Here is a 16,408-nt window from a genome sequence, read left to right as displayed (position 1 = left end):
TCGCTCATCGGCCATACTGGTTAAGCAAAGCGTTTTACAGATTGATTCCAATTTTTTGAACGGAAAAATATATTTGAACACACTGACGGTGCATGGGCAATTATTTCGTTGAAAAAATATTCCGTTAGAAACTTCTGGACTCATTTAAACGCTTGCATTTGAATTAGCCAATCAGATTTCGCGCACTGTATGGCGGCCATTTGTATATCAGTTGTACAAAGAATTTAATTAAATGAGAGGATTTAATCATGACTTTTCGGTTGTGACAGTTCAATTATTTTGTTTAAAGGTATTTATTTTTTAGTTTTGTTCATAAATAGGTCAAAATTAATGTAAATACACGCTGTTTTAATTGTTTAAATTCATTAGATCTAAATCGATGTCTAATGTCATTTTTTTTTGCTACACGATTTTGCAAAGATCTGTTAAGACCTAACGTAACATGGAAAATGAAAAATGTAAAATATCAGATTAATGAATGATAAATATGAAATAGGTTACGTATAGGTCTTATAATTAGGACTAGATTTACAGTAGTATAAATTTAATGTTGTGATAATAAAGCTTTAAAGTAAAACACAAAATATCCCTGCATATATTATCCGACACATGTATTATCCGACACAAATGAGCTCCTTGCTAAAACCAGCTACAATATTATTTGTATTTAAGGATACCAGTGCATATCAGTGATCATTCTGTGTTCATGTTATCAACCTTTTCTGCTACAATTCTTTACTAGACTTGTCTACCTACCATTTCACCTTCAACTATTTTAGACATAATGATTATAACATGCCACCTGATCTGACTAAAACACAGCTAATGTCTTATAATGAGACAAATAACTTTGTATAACTGAGCCAACTTGACCCTATTTATCCTATATTCACACAATGGTATGTTCCATGCAAGTATATAAAATATCTATAAATATATGAATACAAAATGAGACAATTGTTTAAATGAAGAATTGAAGGAAAAACAAATCAGACTATACATTATCTTTTTCTTGTAAAGCTTACAAAAATATAATTAGTTAAAAGCATATAAATCTTGAAGTTGACAACCATACAAAATGTATGTGAAGAACATAAAAATTGCTACTAACATCTTGAGAATATTGTACTGCTAACTGGACAAGGTTCACAAACTCTTCTCCTTTCTTCTGTTTGACAAACACACAGTTCTTGGACCACCGAGCATGCTCTATCCAAGGGTCATCTTCTGCTGTCCAATGACGCAATCCTACATAAAAACATGTACACAACTTAAAATTTCATACAACAAGGTCGTATACCACAGACCAGTAAATATTCTGACACATATATTTGTATAACATGAACTAATATATAACAGACACATGTGAAAACTACTCATGTCAATTGTTAGGAAGGCCTTCCCTCCAAAGCAATAGCAGACAATATGATGATTAACCCCATCGTGCCGAAAAAGTCAAATAGTAAATGTAAATGCTTCATACTTTGAGTCAATGATATTTTTATCTTTTTTGATGCCAAAAGAGAACTATTTTATTAACCCAGACAGACTGAAGGTACAAAAAAGTGACTGAGGCAACAAAGTAAATATAATCTAGCAACACAACAATATATGTTTACTACAAAATTGAAATACAAGCAGAGACAATAATGAACAAGTCATTTCTAATTGAAGATTATCTTCATCTTAGACATGTACATGGCTATCATTCATTGTGAAAGACATGATACCACTTTATGTTTCAGTGTCTCAGTGAATAACAGCAGTGAGAACAAGATTGCATTTGTAAACAAGATTGCATTTGAGAAAAATGCTATGCCACCGCATGGTTCAAATTTCATAGCTGTACATCAAAGGACAAGAAAGTAGGTCACATCATCAAAATCTAGGTAAAAGTTCAATTTTACAACTAAAACTGTGCACATGGTCAAAATGTCATTGCTGTACATCAAAGGACAAGAAAGTAGGTCACTGTCCTTTTGGGCAAGGCAAAATTTTGACCCAAGGGTTTAATTACAATCTTGATTAAGGTCCACCAAACAACATTTCAAGTCAAATATCTAAGCTATAGCTTTCTCCCATTCAGAAAACATTTGTTTTATTTTCTGTTTTTACTACGTGTACATAATGAGAATCACTGCCCCCGGGCAGGGCCAATTTTTGACATTTGAACAACTTTGGTAGAGGACCTATAGATGATATTATATATCAAACATCAAAGCTCTATGCCTTGAACCTTCAGACAAAAAAATTTTTTTTCACTATATGTACATAATGAAAATCAATGACCCCCGGGGCGGAACCAATTTTGACCCCATGGCTATAATTTGAACAATCTTGCTAGAGGTTCAATACACAATGTTTCATGCAAAATATCTTAACTCTATCCTTTGTAAATTTAGAGAAGATGATTTTTTAAGTTTTAACTATATACATATAAGATAAACCTATGGCTCCCAAGGGCGGGGCTAATTTTGACACAAGAGGCAAAAATTGAACAACTTTGATAGAGTACCTTTAGATGATATTATTTAACAAATATGAAAGCTCTAAGCCTTGTACCTTCAGACAATAACATTTTTTTTTTATTTTTTACTATATGTATATATTGAAATCAATGACCCCAAGGGCGGGGGCAATTTTGACCCCAGGGCTATAATTTTAACAATCTTGCTAGAGGTTTACAACACAATGTTTCATGCAAAATATCTAACCTCTAGCATTTGTCAATTGCTAGAAGAATTTTTTTAAAGTTTTTACTATATACATATAAGGAAAACCAATGACCCCTGGGGTGGGGCTGATTTTGACCCCAGGGCTATAATTTTAACAATCTGGGTAGAGGTCTACCAGACAATGCCTTATGCAAAATATGTAAGCTCTAGGCCTTTTGGGTCTTTACAAGAAGGTGTTTTAAGTTTTTACTATATGTACATATAGCGAAAATCAATGACCCCCGGGGCGGGGCCGATTTTGACCCAAGGGCTATAATTTGAACAATCTTGGTAAAGGTCTACCAGATGATGCCTTATGCAAAATATCTAAGCTCTAGGCCTTTTGGGTTTTTACAAGAAGGTATTTGAAGTTTTTACTATATGTACATAGTGAAAATCAATGACCCCCGGGGTGGGGCCAATTTTGACCCCAGGGCTATAATTTGAACAATCTTGTTAGAGGTCTACCAGACAATGCCTTATGCAAAATATCTAAGCTCTATGCCTTTTGGGTCTTTACAAGAAGATTTTTTAAATTTATTCTTATAATTCCTTTTGGTTGCCATGGCAACCAGATTTCTGCATGGAATGAAATTCTTTGAACAACTTTGGAAGCCCTTCACCCAAGGAACAATCCTGCCAAGTTTGGTTGAAATTGGACAAGTGGTTTTTCACAAGAAGATTTTTTAAGTTCACTATATAATCTATACTAGAACTCCGCATGTCAGATGTGTCGCCTTGTGAACAATATAGTATAAGAGAAATGGCAAAAAGAAAAAAATGAAATTTGAAAATCAACACAGGGCAATAACTCAAAAAATATAAAATGCAGATCAGTAGTTTCTGTGCACTGCACTTCTTATCAATAAAATCTACCATCCTATTAAGTTTCAAGTCTCAAAGCTTTTATAATTTTTGAGAAATGGCCTGGACAAAAATAAAGTATGAAAATTAACAAAGGGCAATAACTTAAAAATAAGAAATGCAGAGTACCAGTTCTTGTGCACTACACTTCTTCTTAATGATTTCTATCATCCTATAAAGTTTCAAGTCCATAGCTTTTATACTTTAGAAGAAATGGCCTGGACAAAAATAAAGTATGAAAATTAACAAAGGGCAATAACTCAAAAAATGCAGAGATCCAGTTCTTGTGCACTGCACTTCTTCTTAATGAGATCTATCATCCTATGAAGTTTCAAGTCCATAGATTTTATACTTAAGGAGAAATAGCCCGGACAAAAATAAAGTATGAAAATAAACAAAGGACAATAACTCCAAAAATAAGAAGTACAGAGTACCGGTTCTTGTGCACTGCACTTTGGGTCATTATGAGAAGCATGCATACCAAGTTTGAAGTCAATCAAATTTATAATGACTGACTTATGCTCCGGACAAGCTTCAGGGGACGCGGACAACGACGCCGACGACGCACAGATAATGCTGCCGCCAACAAAAGTAACCCCTATATGTCGCCTTTTTCAAGGCGACACAATAACACACACACAAACAAACACACACACACAGGTGAATCACTATATGCCACCGCATCGCAGATCGCATAAAAGTGTTATATCAAAACACAGTTAAATTTGAAGAAATTAATACAAACTCACCAGTATACATGAATAATACTTATTCCCCTTACCATCCCAAATAAGAAACAAAATGTGATTCTGTTACACACATTTCATAATTGATAAGTAATTTTTGTTAAGTTTAAAGATCTAAATATATGTTACTCAAATAACTTAGATGCCTTACCAATGCCACAATAGAAACATCGGACACAATCTCCAAAACCTGAAATAAAAAAAATGACAACTAACCTTTATTTTATATTTGTAGTAAATTTTACAACATTTCATTCAATAACTACTAACCATTAACCTGCAGACATTGAAATATTTTAGCCTTTGCACCAGTACAGAACCAGGTCTGTCTACAAATCTGCACAATCTGACAGGGCTCTATACTTGACAACTCAGCAATATGTGTATTTTGAAATCCTCTAAACTTTAAATTGACAGCTAAAAATACAAATAGACAGATGAAGAATGTAAACCATTCATATGGGAAATGCATAATCTGAAGGCACAAGTGTTGAGAATTATCCGAGACAAAGAACTTACCAGCATAGAAGAAGCCTGCATCAGCAAGTACCTCTGGTGTATGGCTGGATGTATCAGGCCATGTACTATAACTAGCTTCTCTAGCTGTCTTTGTAGCATACTGAGAATGCTTAGGTATAGCTGTATTTATACCTGTTAAAGTATAACAATAGATTCCTTCCATTAATATTAACAGCATTCTTAAAAGCTATGAAATTATTTTCTTATTTTTGGGTTAGCTATTTTATCCTTAAAACGGTCTGTTTAATGAGGAAAGCTTCATAAAACAAATGTATGTTTAGATAAATTTGTAAGTAAACAAGAGGGCCATGATGGCCGAGGTCGCTCACCTGTATTTAGGCCCCCGGAGCGGGGCTAGTTTAAACCCCAGGGCTTTTATTTGAACAAACTTGGAAGACACTCATTAGAAGATGTTTCATGATGTTGAGTTTTTACTAAACACATATAATGAGAAACAATGACCTCCCCCCCCCCCCCCCTTTGGCAATTTTAACCCAAGGGCTTTTATTTGAACAAACTTGGTAGACACCCACAAAAAGATGTTTCCTACAATCTAACCTGTAGCTTATTGGGTTTTTTTAAAAGAAGTTTTTTTTAAGTTTTTACTATACACATATAGTTAAAAACAATGACACCTCTGGGGCGGGGCCAGTTTTAGCCCCAGGGCTGTTATTTGAACAAACTTTGTAGACACTTATTAGAAGATGTTTCATGCTTAATATCTAAACTCTAGCTATTTGGGTTTTTTCAAAGAAGATTTTTAAGTTTTTTCTTTACACATATAAGGAAAATCAATGACCCCCAGGGCCGGGCCAATTTTGACCACCCAGGGCTTTTATTTGAACAAACTTTGTAGACACTCACTAGAAGATGTTTCATGATTAAAATCTAAACTCTAGCTATTTGGGTTTTTTCAAAGAAGATTTTTTAAGTTTTTGCTATACACATATAAGGAAAATCAATGACCCCCGGGGCGGGGCCAATTTTGACCCCAGGGCTTTTATTTGAACAAACTTTGTAGACACCCATTAGCACATGTTTCATGCTAAATATCATAGCTCTAGCTCTTTGGGTTCTTTAAAAGAAGATTTTTGAAGTTTTTACTATATGCATATAGGGAAAATCAATGACCCCCTGGGGCGGGGCCAATTTTGACCCCAGGGCTTTTATTTGAACAAACTTGGTAGACACTTATTAGAAGATGTTTCATGCTAAATATCTTAGCTCTAGCTCTATGGGTTCTTTTAAAGAAGATTTTTTAAGTTTTTACTATATGCATATAGGGAAAATCAATCACCCTCTGGGGCGGGGCCAATTTTGACCCCAGGGCTTTTATTTGAACAAACTTTGTAGACACCCATTAGAACATGTTTCATGCTAAATCTTTGGGTTGTTTAAATAAAGAATTTTTAAGTTTTACTATATGCATATAGGGAAAATCAATGACCCCCTGGGGCGGGGCCAATTTTGACCACAGGGCTTTTATTTAAACAAACTTGGTTGACACTTATTAGAAGATGTTTCATGCTAAATATCTTAGCTCTAGCTCTATGGGTTCTTTAAAAGAAGACTTTTTAAGTTTTTACTATATGCAAATAGGGCAAATCAATGACCCCCTGGGGTGGTGCCAATTTTGACCCCAGGGCTTTTATTTGAACAAACTTGGTAGACACTTACTAGAAGATGTTTCATGCCAAATATCTTAGCTCTAGCTCTTTGGGTTTTTTAAAAGAAGATTTTTTAAGTTTTTACTATATGCATATAGGGAAAATCAATGACCCCCGGGGCAGGGCCAATTTTGACCCCAGGGCTTTAATTTGAACAAACTTGGTAGACACTTACTGGATGATGTTTCATGCTAAATATCTTAGCTCTAGCTCCATCGGTTCTTTAAAAGAAGATTTTTTAAGTTTTTACTATATGTATATAGGGAAAATCAATGACCCCCTGGGGCGGGGCCAATTTTGACCCCAGGGCTTTTATTTGAACAAACTTGGTAGACACTTACTAGAAGATGTTTTATGCCTATATCTAAGCTCTAGCTCTTTGGGTTTTTTAAAAGAAGATATTTAAAGTTTTTTCTTTCGGTTGCCATGGCAACCAGAGTTCTGCATGGAATTAAATTCTTTGAACATTTTTTAAAGGTATCCACCAAAGGAACATTCCTGTGAAGTTTGGATGAAATTGGCTTAGTGGTTTATGAGGAGATGTCATTTAGAGTAAAAGTTTACGGACACCGGATGGACGGACGGACGCCGGACGAAAAGCGATCACAAAAGCTCACCCTGTCACTTTGTGACAGATAAGCTAAAAATCCATTTGTTGATTTTTTAAAAAACAAATTAAAATGACCATGACTTTGATTATAAATTAACCTTTTCTTACAATAACTCATAATGTATAATTAATAATTTTCTAACCAAGTGCATTTGTTCCTGATTCATTAGGTCTGTTTGGTTGTTGTGATGCTGGAGTACGAATTCTCTCAGGAGCCCAGTCATTATTTACATCTTCACTGACCTGAGGTCTTTCTATAGGTTCAGGTATCTCCATAATAGCCATTAATTCTTTACTGTATGGTCCAAAGTACTGCACTGGTACATTCACTTCCTCATTTTTTCTCAAGAACTTACAGCTTGGGTTTATCCTCTCATGAATTTTCTTAGGGTTATCTTCTGCTGTCCAGTTATATCTACGAATTCCACAACAATAGCAGACAACACCATCACCATCTGATGCATAATAAAAACCAGCTTCAGCTAACTTGATAAGATATGGTTTGTCTTCCTTCGGATAGCTACGTAAGGTACAGAAACGAAGAAGTTCATACCTCATAGAGATGTGTGGTGTTGGTGGTGTTCCTGCAGCAATTAGGTCAATAATTTCCATTATAGGTTCAAAATTTGTAAGGTGTGCAACTGTAAGATCTATTTCAGGTACTGGTAGCTGATCTATTGGCAACCATGTTATTCCTCTCAGTAACATCATTTGATCAAAGTCCTCTTCTTGCAATGTGCAGTCAATTTTCTTCTTTGGCGATTTTTCTACATTCACTTTATATTTCAGATTGAAAAAGATATCATTGTTTTGATTTATTTCCCATGGCTTTGAACTTGTACCTTGAACAACTTTGACATCACACTGCTCTTCAGATTGTAACAATTGATTTGGAACAACTTGCACTCTAAGCTTTCGCACTGAATTACAGTCATATCCTCGAACCGGACAATGAGTTGATAATCGGTATGACCTGTGAATATCTCTGGATACAGAACCACTACTTTCCCTATTGATGTTCCCTAACTTAACACCAAATCCATTTTCAAGAGACCCTATCAATACTTTTTGATTATTTAACTCTTCATTCTCGGTTGACGAAAATTCTTTTGTATATCTAGAACTATGAATTTCAATAAAGTTATTTGTATCTGTAAGCATGTCTACTTCTTCAAATGTTTTATGTTCTGAATCATTATATTGAAATATAAACTCAACATCATGGGAGAATTCCTTTTGCATATTTGATTTATATTTTTCTTGCATACACAAAAACAATCCAAAGGAAGTTGGTAAGTCTACAAAATACAAACAAAAAAAACACAATACTAAATATATCAGTAAAACTAAAATTAGAAAGTGTGGATAATTTGTAAAACACAATAAACTAGAAATGTGTCCATAGGACACAGTTGCCCCACTCTCCACTGATGTACTGCACGTACTGCAGGAACAGTATGACAGAGGGACAGACAAAAGGAATTTCTATATGACTTCCATACCCTTAAGTGGTTGGGGGAAAAAAAACGACATCCAACTTTTCCAATGTTGATATCTTGATTTTTCCCAACTGTAGATGCATAGCTAACACGTGCTGACCAACATTTCTGTAAAGTTTCATAACTATAGGTCAAAATACTTTATAGCTATGCATCACACATTTTAAAATTGCAAATTTATACTAAGCCAAGGGCAATAACCCTATTGAAGCTTAATTAATCCACAATGCGAAACCCCACAACTTAACATGCTGATCAACACTCCTGTAAAGTTTCTCGATCACTTTTAGAGATACACATGAACAACATTTTGGAACAGTTTTTATCTAAGTAAAATATACAAGCAAACCCCCCCCCCAGGTGCTTAACTACACATGCTGACCAACATTTCTGTAAAGTTTACTGACTCTAGGTCAAATAATTTTTTGGCTATGAACAATGCAAGTTGAAAATTGCGAATTCTAACAAAGTCAAGGTTAATAACTGTTTGTTTGTTAAATGTTTGTTTGTTTGTTTCATTTTACGCCTTTTTCCAACAGTATTTCAGTCATATAGGCGGGTAGTTTCCTAACCATCGTTCCTGGAGAGTTACACCAGTACTAGACTACCTTCCTCCTTGCTAAACTACCAAAGCATCTCCTGGGTAATAACTGTACAAATAGTTAATAAATCTACAAGCAAAAGCTTGAAGGGGGAGGGGGGGGGGGGGGCACAAAATATGCTGAAAGTTTCAATCTTGTTATACACACAATCCTTCTGCAATTAACATTAAATAAATTGTAATTGACCTTGTAGGGCATCCATGCCGAGTGGTTAAGGTCGTGACTTCAATCCACTTGCCCCTCACCTCTGTGGGTTCGAATTCCGACAGGGACTTTGGATTCTTTCATGTGAGGAAGCTATCCAGCTAGCTTACGGAACGTCGGTGGTTCTACTCAGGTACCCGTTCAAGCCTGAAATAATGCACGGAGGGGCACCTGAGGTCTTCCTCCACCAGTAAAGCTGGAACGTCGTGATATGACCTATACTGTGTCGATGTGACGTTAAACCCAAAATGAACAAACAAATGTATTGTAATGGAAAGGCCAGAGATCATTGTATAAATATGTAAATATGAACAAAGATAATATATTTCATTCAATACTCTATTTCAGTTATATGGTGACTCCAGCTTTTTATAGGGTTTTGAGAAAGGTATCTGGGGCACTTCTAGTAATAAGCTATTACAACTAGAACTATCACTAAATGTGATTAATACCCCCCACAAGACTGCTTCCCAAATGAGGACGTTACTAGTAACAGAATACCTTGTAAAAGAATTGAAATATAGAGTTATGGTTGTGGGCAATTAAGATGGTTGTGGTTCTTGTATGTTGCATTTCCTTTCAATGGTTGGCCCTTGATGAAGTTTTATTGAATAACTCTGTAATAAGTCCAGAAAGACAAGGAAAAGGAAAAAAGGGCAATAACTCTATAAATTACAGAAGATGGAGTTATAGTTCTTGTGCACTGCACTTCCTCTTATTGTGCTTGACCTTTGTATGAAGTTGTTTTGAATTCCAACCAGTACGTTTTAAGTTATGCTCCTGACAAGAAAAGTATCAAAGGGCAGTAACACTGTATTTTTGTCAAATGGAGTTATGGCTCTTGTGCACTGCACTTCCTTTTAATGTCCTTGACAACTGTATGAAGTTGTATTGAATTCCAAACAGTAGTTTTCAAGTTATGCTCTGGACAAGGAAAGTAACAATGGGCAATAACTCTGTAATTAGTCAAGATTGAGTTATGGTTCTTGTGCACTGCACTTCAGCTCAATGTGCTTGACTATTGTATGAAGTTATATTGAATTCCAACCATTAGTCTTCAAGTTATGCTCGGGACAAAAAAAGCAATGGAAAAGTAACAAAGGGCAATAACTCTGTAATTAGTAAGATGGAGTTATGGTTCTTAGCACTGCACTTCCCCTAATTGTGCTTGACCATTGTATGAAGATTTTTGAATTCCAATCAGTAGTTTTCATGTCATGCTCTGGACAAGGAAAAGTAACAAAGGGCAGTAACTCTGTAATAATTCAAGATGGAGTTATGGTTCTTGTGCACTGCACTTCCTCTCAATGTGCTTGACCATTGTATGAAGTTATAATGAATTCCAACAATTAGTCTTCAAGTTATGGTCCGGACAAAAGAAAGCAATGGAAAAGTAACAAAGGGCAATAACTCTGTAATTACTTTAGATAGAGTATGGTTCTTGTGCACTGCACTTTCCCTTATTGTGTTTGATAATTGTATGAAGTTGTTTTTAATTCCAACCAGTAGTTTTCAAGTTATGCCCCGGACAAGGAAAAGTAACAAAGGGCAATAACTCTGTACTTAGTCAAGATAGAGTCATGGTTCTTGTGCACTGCACTTCCTCTCAATGTGCTTGACCATTGTATGTAGTTATATTGAATTCCAACCATTTGTCTTCAAGTTATGCTCCGGACAAGGAAAATGCAAGGGACGTCTCGACCAACCGACCGACGGGTGACTCCTTCATACCCCCCCAAACTTCATTTTTGGGGGTATAATGATAGAGAGATGTCAACTTCAAAACAACTGAGACCTATGGGTTTAAGACAATTACTATTGTGTTAATTTCAGTGCAGTTTGAATCCTGCAAGGGGGCACTATGTTCATTATTACAGGCATAAAAGTACATCTTTTTGAACAATTAATCAACTGTATTCAATACTGATGCCATTTATCCATCAAAATGTATTGTTGGCAGTGTACAGGACTACAAAGAAAATCATGAAAACATTTTTTTTTTAATTTCTTTTTGTGTCAAACCAGCTGATTTATCATCTGACAGACTTCAGTATTTAAGTCTGAGCTAGCCAGGTCACTAATTAAGTAAATGTTAAGAGAGAAGTTAATGATACCTTTGCAAAGTAGACAAAAATGAGGACTTGTATCTATTTCAACACTCTTCACAGGACTGATAAATCTTGCAGTGTTATTGGTTTCTTGCTTTGTCATTCCAAGCAATCTTGCTGGCACAGGTTCTTGAATTGTAGTTGCATTGCCACAGAAGACTTCAACACTTTTTATCATTTCCCTTCCTGTATTTGAAAGTTTAATGAAAAATAATAATTTGCAAATATTTACCGTATAATTGTTGGTTAAAAGACCTTTGCACATAACAGCATTACATCCTTGAGGTATGTGTACATTGCTAGAAAAAGTCCCAATTTTTTTTTTTTAATGATAAAGTCGTAATGATGTCACAATGGGTTAATCATGCTTTACACAAGCTGCATCATTTTTTTTAATATTTAAAACGACTGCTACGAAATGCTTCATGACAAATGTCTAAGCCCTTGGCATTGTAATTTCACAAAAGAAGATATAATTGAATGTGTTTTACTATGTACCAGTAAGTATATATAAACAAAGTGATCCTAGAGGCAGGATCCCTTTTAACCCAAGGGACATTAAACTTCTAAAGTGCACCAAAACGTGAGTTTACATGCCAAATATCTAAGCTCTGGAAATTGTATTTTAAGAGAATAAGGTTTTGAACATATTTTTACAGCGCAAGTCAATGATAACTACGTGGACCCATTTAAGGACTTTTTCCACCCAAAGGGCATGGCTTATATAACTTATGTAGAGATCCAGAAGGAAATGCTACATGCAAAATATCTTAGCATTTCACGAAAGAATACTTAAATTATTTGGTATTTGGTTTTTTTTTTTTTATAGAAGTTGATAGAGGTGTAACGATTCATCAATACATCGCGATCTGCCCTGTCCTCGATGTATGCATCGTATTGAATTTATAAATTCAATTTATAACGCAATTTCTAAAAATAGAAACACGCAATTCTAAAAATAGAAACACACAATTCTAAAAATAGTAACACGCAATTCTAAAAATAGAAACACGCAATTCTATAAATAGAAACACGCAATTTCTAAAAATAGAAACACTTAATTCTAAAAATAGAAACACGCAATTCTATAAATAGAAACACGCAATTCTATAAATAGAAACATGCAATTCTAAAAATAGAAACACGCAATTTCTATAAATAGAAACACGCAATTTTATAAATAGAAACACGCAATTCTATAAATAGAAACACGCAATTCTAAAAATAGTAACACACAATTTCTATAAATAGTAACACGCAATTCTAAAAATAGTAACACGCAATTCTAACAAGAGGGCCATTATGGCCCTGAGGTCGCTCACCTGTATAGAGGCCCCCGGAGCGGGGCCAGTTTTAACCCCAGGGCTTTTATTTGAACAAACTTGGAAGACACCCATTAAAGGATGTTTCATGATGTTTAGTTTTTACTACACACATATAATGAAAAACAATGACCTGCCCCCCCACCCCCTCCGGCAGGGCCAATTTTAACCCAAGGTCTTTTTTGAACAAACTTGGTAGACACCCATAAGAAGATGTTTCATGCTAAATATCTAAGCTCTAGCTCATTAGGTTTTTTAAAAGAAGATTTTTTATGTTCTTACTATACAAATATAGTTAAAAACAATGACACCCCAGGGGCGGGGCCAGTTTTGACCCCAAGGCTTATATTTGAACAAACTTTGTAGACACTTACTAGAAGATGTTTCATGCTTAATATCTAAACTCTAGCTGTTAAGGTTTTTTCAAAGAAGATTTTTAAATTTTTGCTATAGACATATAAGGAAAATCAATGACACCGGGGCGGGGCCAATTTTGACCCCAGGGCTTTTATTTGAACAAACTTTGTGGACACTCAATAGAAGATATTTCATGCTTAATATCTAAACTCTAGCTATTTTGGTTTTTTCATAGAAGATTTTTGAAGTATTTGCTAAACACATATAAGGAAAATCAATGACCCCCGGGGTGGGGCCAATTTTGACCCCAGGGCATTTATTTGAACAAACTTGGTAGACACCCATTAGAACATGTTTCATGCTAAATATCTTAGCTCTAGCTCTTTGAGTTCTTTAAAAGAAGATTTTTTAAGTTTTTACTGCATGCATATAGGAAAAATCAATGACCCCCTGGGGCGGGGCCAATCTTGACCCCAGGGCTTTTATTTGAACAAACTTTGTAGATACTCACTAGAAGATGTTTCATGCTTAATATCTAAACTCTAACTTTTTTGGTTTTTTCAAAGAAGATTTTTGAAGTTTTTGTTATACACATATATGGAAAATCAATGACTCCCAGGGGCGGGGTCAATTTTGACCCCAGGGCATTTATTTGAACAAACTTGGTAGACACCCATTAGAACATGTTTCATGCTAAATATCTTAGCTCTAGCTCTTTGAGTTCTTTAAAAGAAGATTTTTTAAGTTTTTACTATATGCATATAGGGAAAATCAATGACCCCCTGGGGCGGGGCCAATCTTGACCCAAGGGCTTTTATTTGAACAAACTTGGTAGACACTCATTAGAAGATGTTTCATGCTAAATATCTTAGCTCTAGCTCTTTGGGTTCTTAAAAAGAAGACTTTTTAAGTTTTTACTATATGCATATAGGGAAAATCTATGACCCCCTGGGGCCGGGCCAATTTTGACCCCAGGGCTTTTATTTGAACAAACTTGGTAGAAGATACTTCATGCCAAATATCTAAGCTCTAGCTCTTTGGGTTTTTTAAAAGAAGATATTTAAAGTTTTTTCTTTCGGTTGCCATGGCAACCAGAGTTCTGCATGGAATTAAATTCTTTGAACAATTTTTAAAGGTGACCACCAAAGGAACATTCCTGTGAAGTTTGGATGAAATTGGCTTAGTGGTTTATGAGGAGATGTCATTTAAAGTAAAAGTTTATGGACGGACGGACGCCGGACGGACGCCGGACGAAAAGAGATCACAAAAGCTCACCCTGTCACTTTGTGACAGGTGAGCTAAAAATAGAAACACGCAATTCTAAAAATAGAAACACACAATTTTTATAAATAGTAAAACACAATTTCTAAAAATAGAAACACGCAATTCTAAAAATAGAAACACCCAATTCTAAAAATAGTAACACACAATTCTAAAAATAGAATCACGCAATTCTAAAAATAGAAACACGCAATTCTATAAATAGAAACACGCAATTCTATAAATAGAAACACGCAATTCTATAAATAGAAACACGCAATTCTATAACGACACATCAAATAAAGTTTTGCAGCTCATCCAGTTTAGTAACATTTGAAAATTAAGTAACATACTCAGATACAGATACTATAAACAAGCAGATCTTGATAGGGAATTTTCAACAATTTGTCAATTTATTTCAAAGCTTCTATTCAGATTTTTTTTTTTAAGTTGAATTTCATGATAATTTGTATGTATTAATGTGGAAAATGTGGAAAATTTACAGGAAGTTTTATTTCTCAACAGTATTTCAGTCATATAGGGGGGTAGTTTCCTAACCATCATTCCTGGAGAGTTACACCAGTACCAGACTACCTTCCTCCGTGCTAAACTACCAAAGCATCTCCCGGGTATCGAACCCAGGCCAGAGAGGTAACTGGATTAGAAGTCATCGACTCCAACCCCTTGACCATGGAGGCGGTAAACAGGAAGTGAATGAGTGACAGATCTGAGATCGAATCCCATGGCATGGCACCATGTGCTTATTCTGTATGCCAAATATCAAGAGGCTGTGATAACTTGTTGCTGAGAAAACTGTTACGAAAATTTCCTACCATTGACCATTAATGTCGAAAATTTAACTAAGTCGATAAACAGGAAGTGAATGAGTGACAGATCTGAAATTGAATCTCACAGTAGGGGACCATGTGCTAATGCTGTATGCCAAATATCAAGAGGCTGTGATAAGTAGTTGCTGAGAAAACTGTTACGAAAATTTCCTATTATTGACCATTAATGTCGAAAATTTAACTAAGTCGGTAACCAGGAAGTGGATGAGCGATAGACTTGAAATCGAATCCTGCAGTATGGGACCATGTGTCAATGATGTATGCTAAATATCAAGAGGCTGTGATAAGTAGTTGCTGAGATAACTGTTACGAAAATTGTTGTTTGTTTGTTTGTTTGTTTCATTTTACGCCTTTTTCCAACAGTATTTCAGTCATATAGGCGGGTAGTTTCCTAACCATCGTTCCTGGAGAGTTACACCAGTACTAGACTACCTTCCTCCGCGCTAAACTACCAAAGCATCTCCCGGGGATCGAACCCACGCCAGAGAGGTAACTGGATTAGAAGTCATCGACTCTAACCCCTCGACCACCGAGGCGGTATATTATTCCCCGCCCACCGCCACCCATCATTCACCATACTATAACCCAGGTTTGCACACATTTCTAGTTCAAGATTTTGTATGCTTCATCTAGAGTTAAGAAGTTGGTCACACAGCCTGATTAGGGACATTGACCTTGACCAGAAGATGACCCCTATTGATTTTGAGATTAGTAGGTTAAGGCAACATGGCCTTGATGACAAAAATGGATTACATTATCAAGTAATGTATACCTCAGGGCTTTCAGTGCTTTGATTTTCAAAGTTAAAAGGGCATAACTCTGCCAAAAATCATCAAACCACGACCAAATTCAAACTTAACCTGTGCATTCCTTAGACATATCCATATGTCAAATTTGAGTTGAATATGTAGCACCATTGTGGAGATAATGAACGGAAACTGAAAATTTCATATAATTTTCAAAGTGAAAGGGGCATAACTCTGGCAAAAATCATCGAACCATGACCAAATTCAACCTTGGCCTTCCTTTGATGTATCCATATGTCAAATTTGAGTTGAATGTGTAATACCGTTGGGGAGATAATGAAC

At 35.4% G+C, this 16,408-nt stretch overlaps 1 protein-coding gene across 1 annotated transcript in view; it reads right to left on the bottom strand.

Annotated features, from left to right (window-relative positions):
- Positions 1-1,024: 1,024 nt before the first annotated feature.
- The window catches only part of LOC132730958 (uncharacterized), a 142,028-nt gene continuing 126,644 nt past the window's right edge, over positions 1,025-16,408 (bottom strand). Inside the window, exons 13-17 of the mRNA XM_060717041.1 lie at positions 11,540-11,719; positions 7,264-8,418; positions 4,844-4,975; positions 4,476-4,514; positions 1,025-1,248 (exon numbers count right to left, since the gene is read on the bottom strand). Coding sequence (XP_060573024.1) covers positions 1,040-1,248; positions 4,476-4,514; positions 4,844-4,975; positions 7,264-8,418; positions 11,540-11,719 — 1,715 coding nt within the window. The 3' untranslated portion in view covers positions 1,025-1,039. The remainder of the gene's footprint in view (positions 1,249-4,475; positions 4,515-4,843; positions 4,976-7,263; positions 8,419-11,539; positions 11,720-16,408) is intronic.

The sequence above is a fragment of the Ruditapes philippinarum genome, unplaced genomic scaffold (genome assembly GCF_026571515.1).
Source record: "Ruditapes philippinarum isolate M1 unplaced genomic scaffold, ASM2657151v2 ctg1856_1_1_1_1, whole genome shotgun sequence".
Taxonomy (NCBI): domain Eukaryota; kingdom Metazoa; phylum Mollusca; class Bivalvia; order Venerida; family Veneridae; genus Ruditapes; species Ruditapes philippinarum.
The sequence above is the reverse complement of the archived record's forward strand: the minus strand, read 5'-3'. Positions and strand labels throughout refer to the sequence as shown.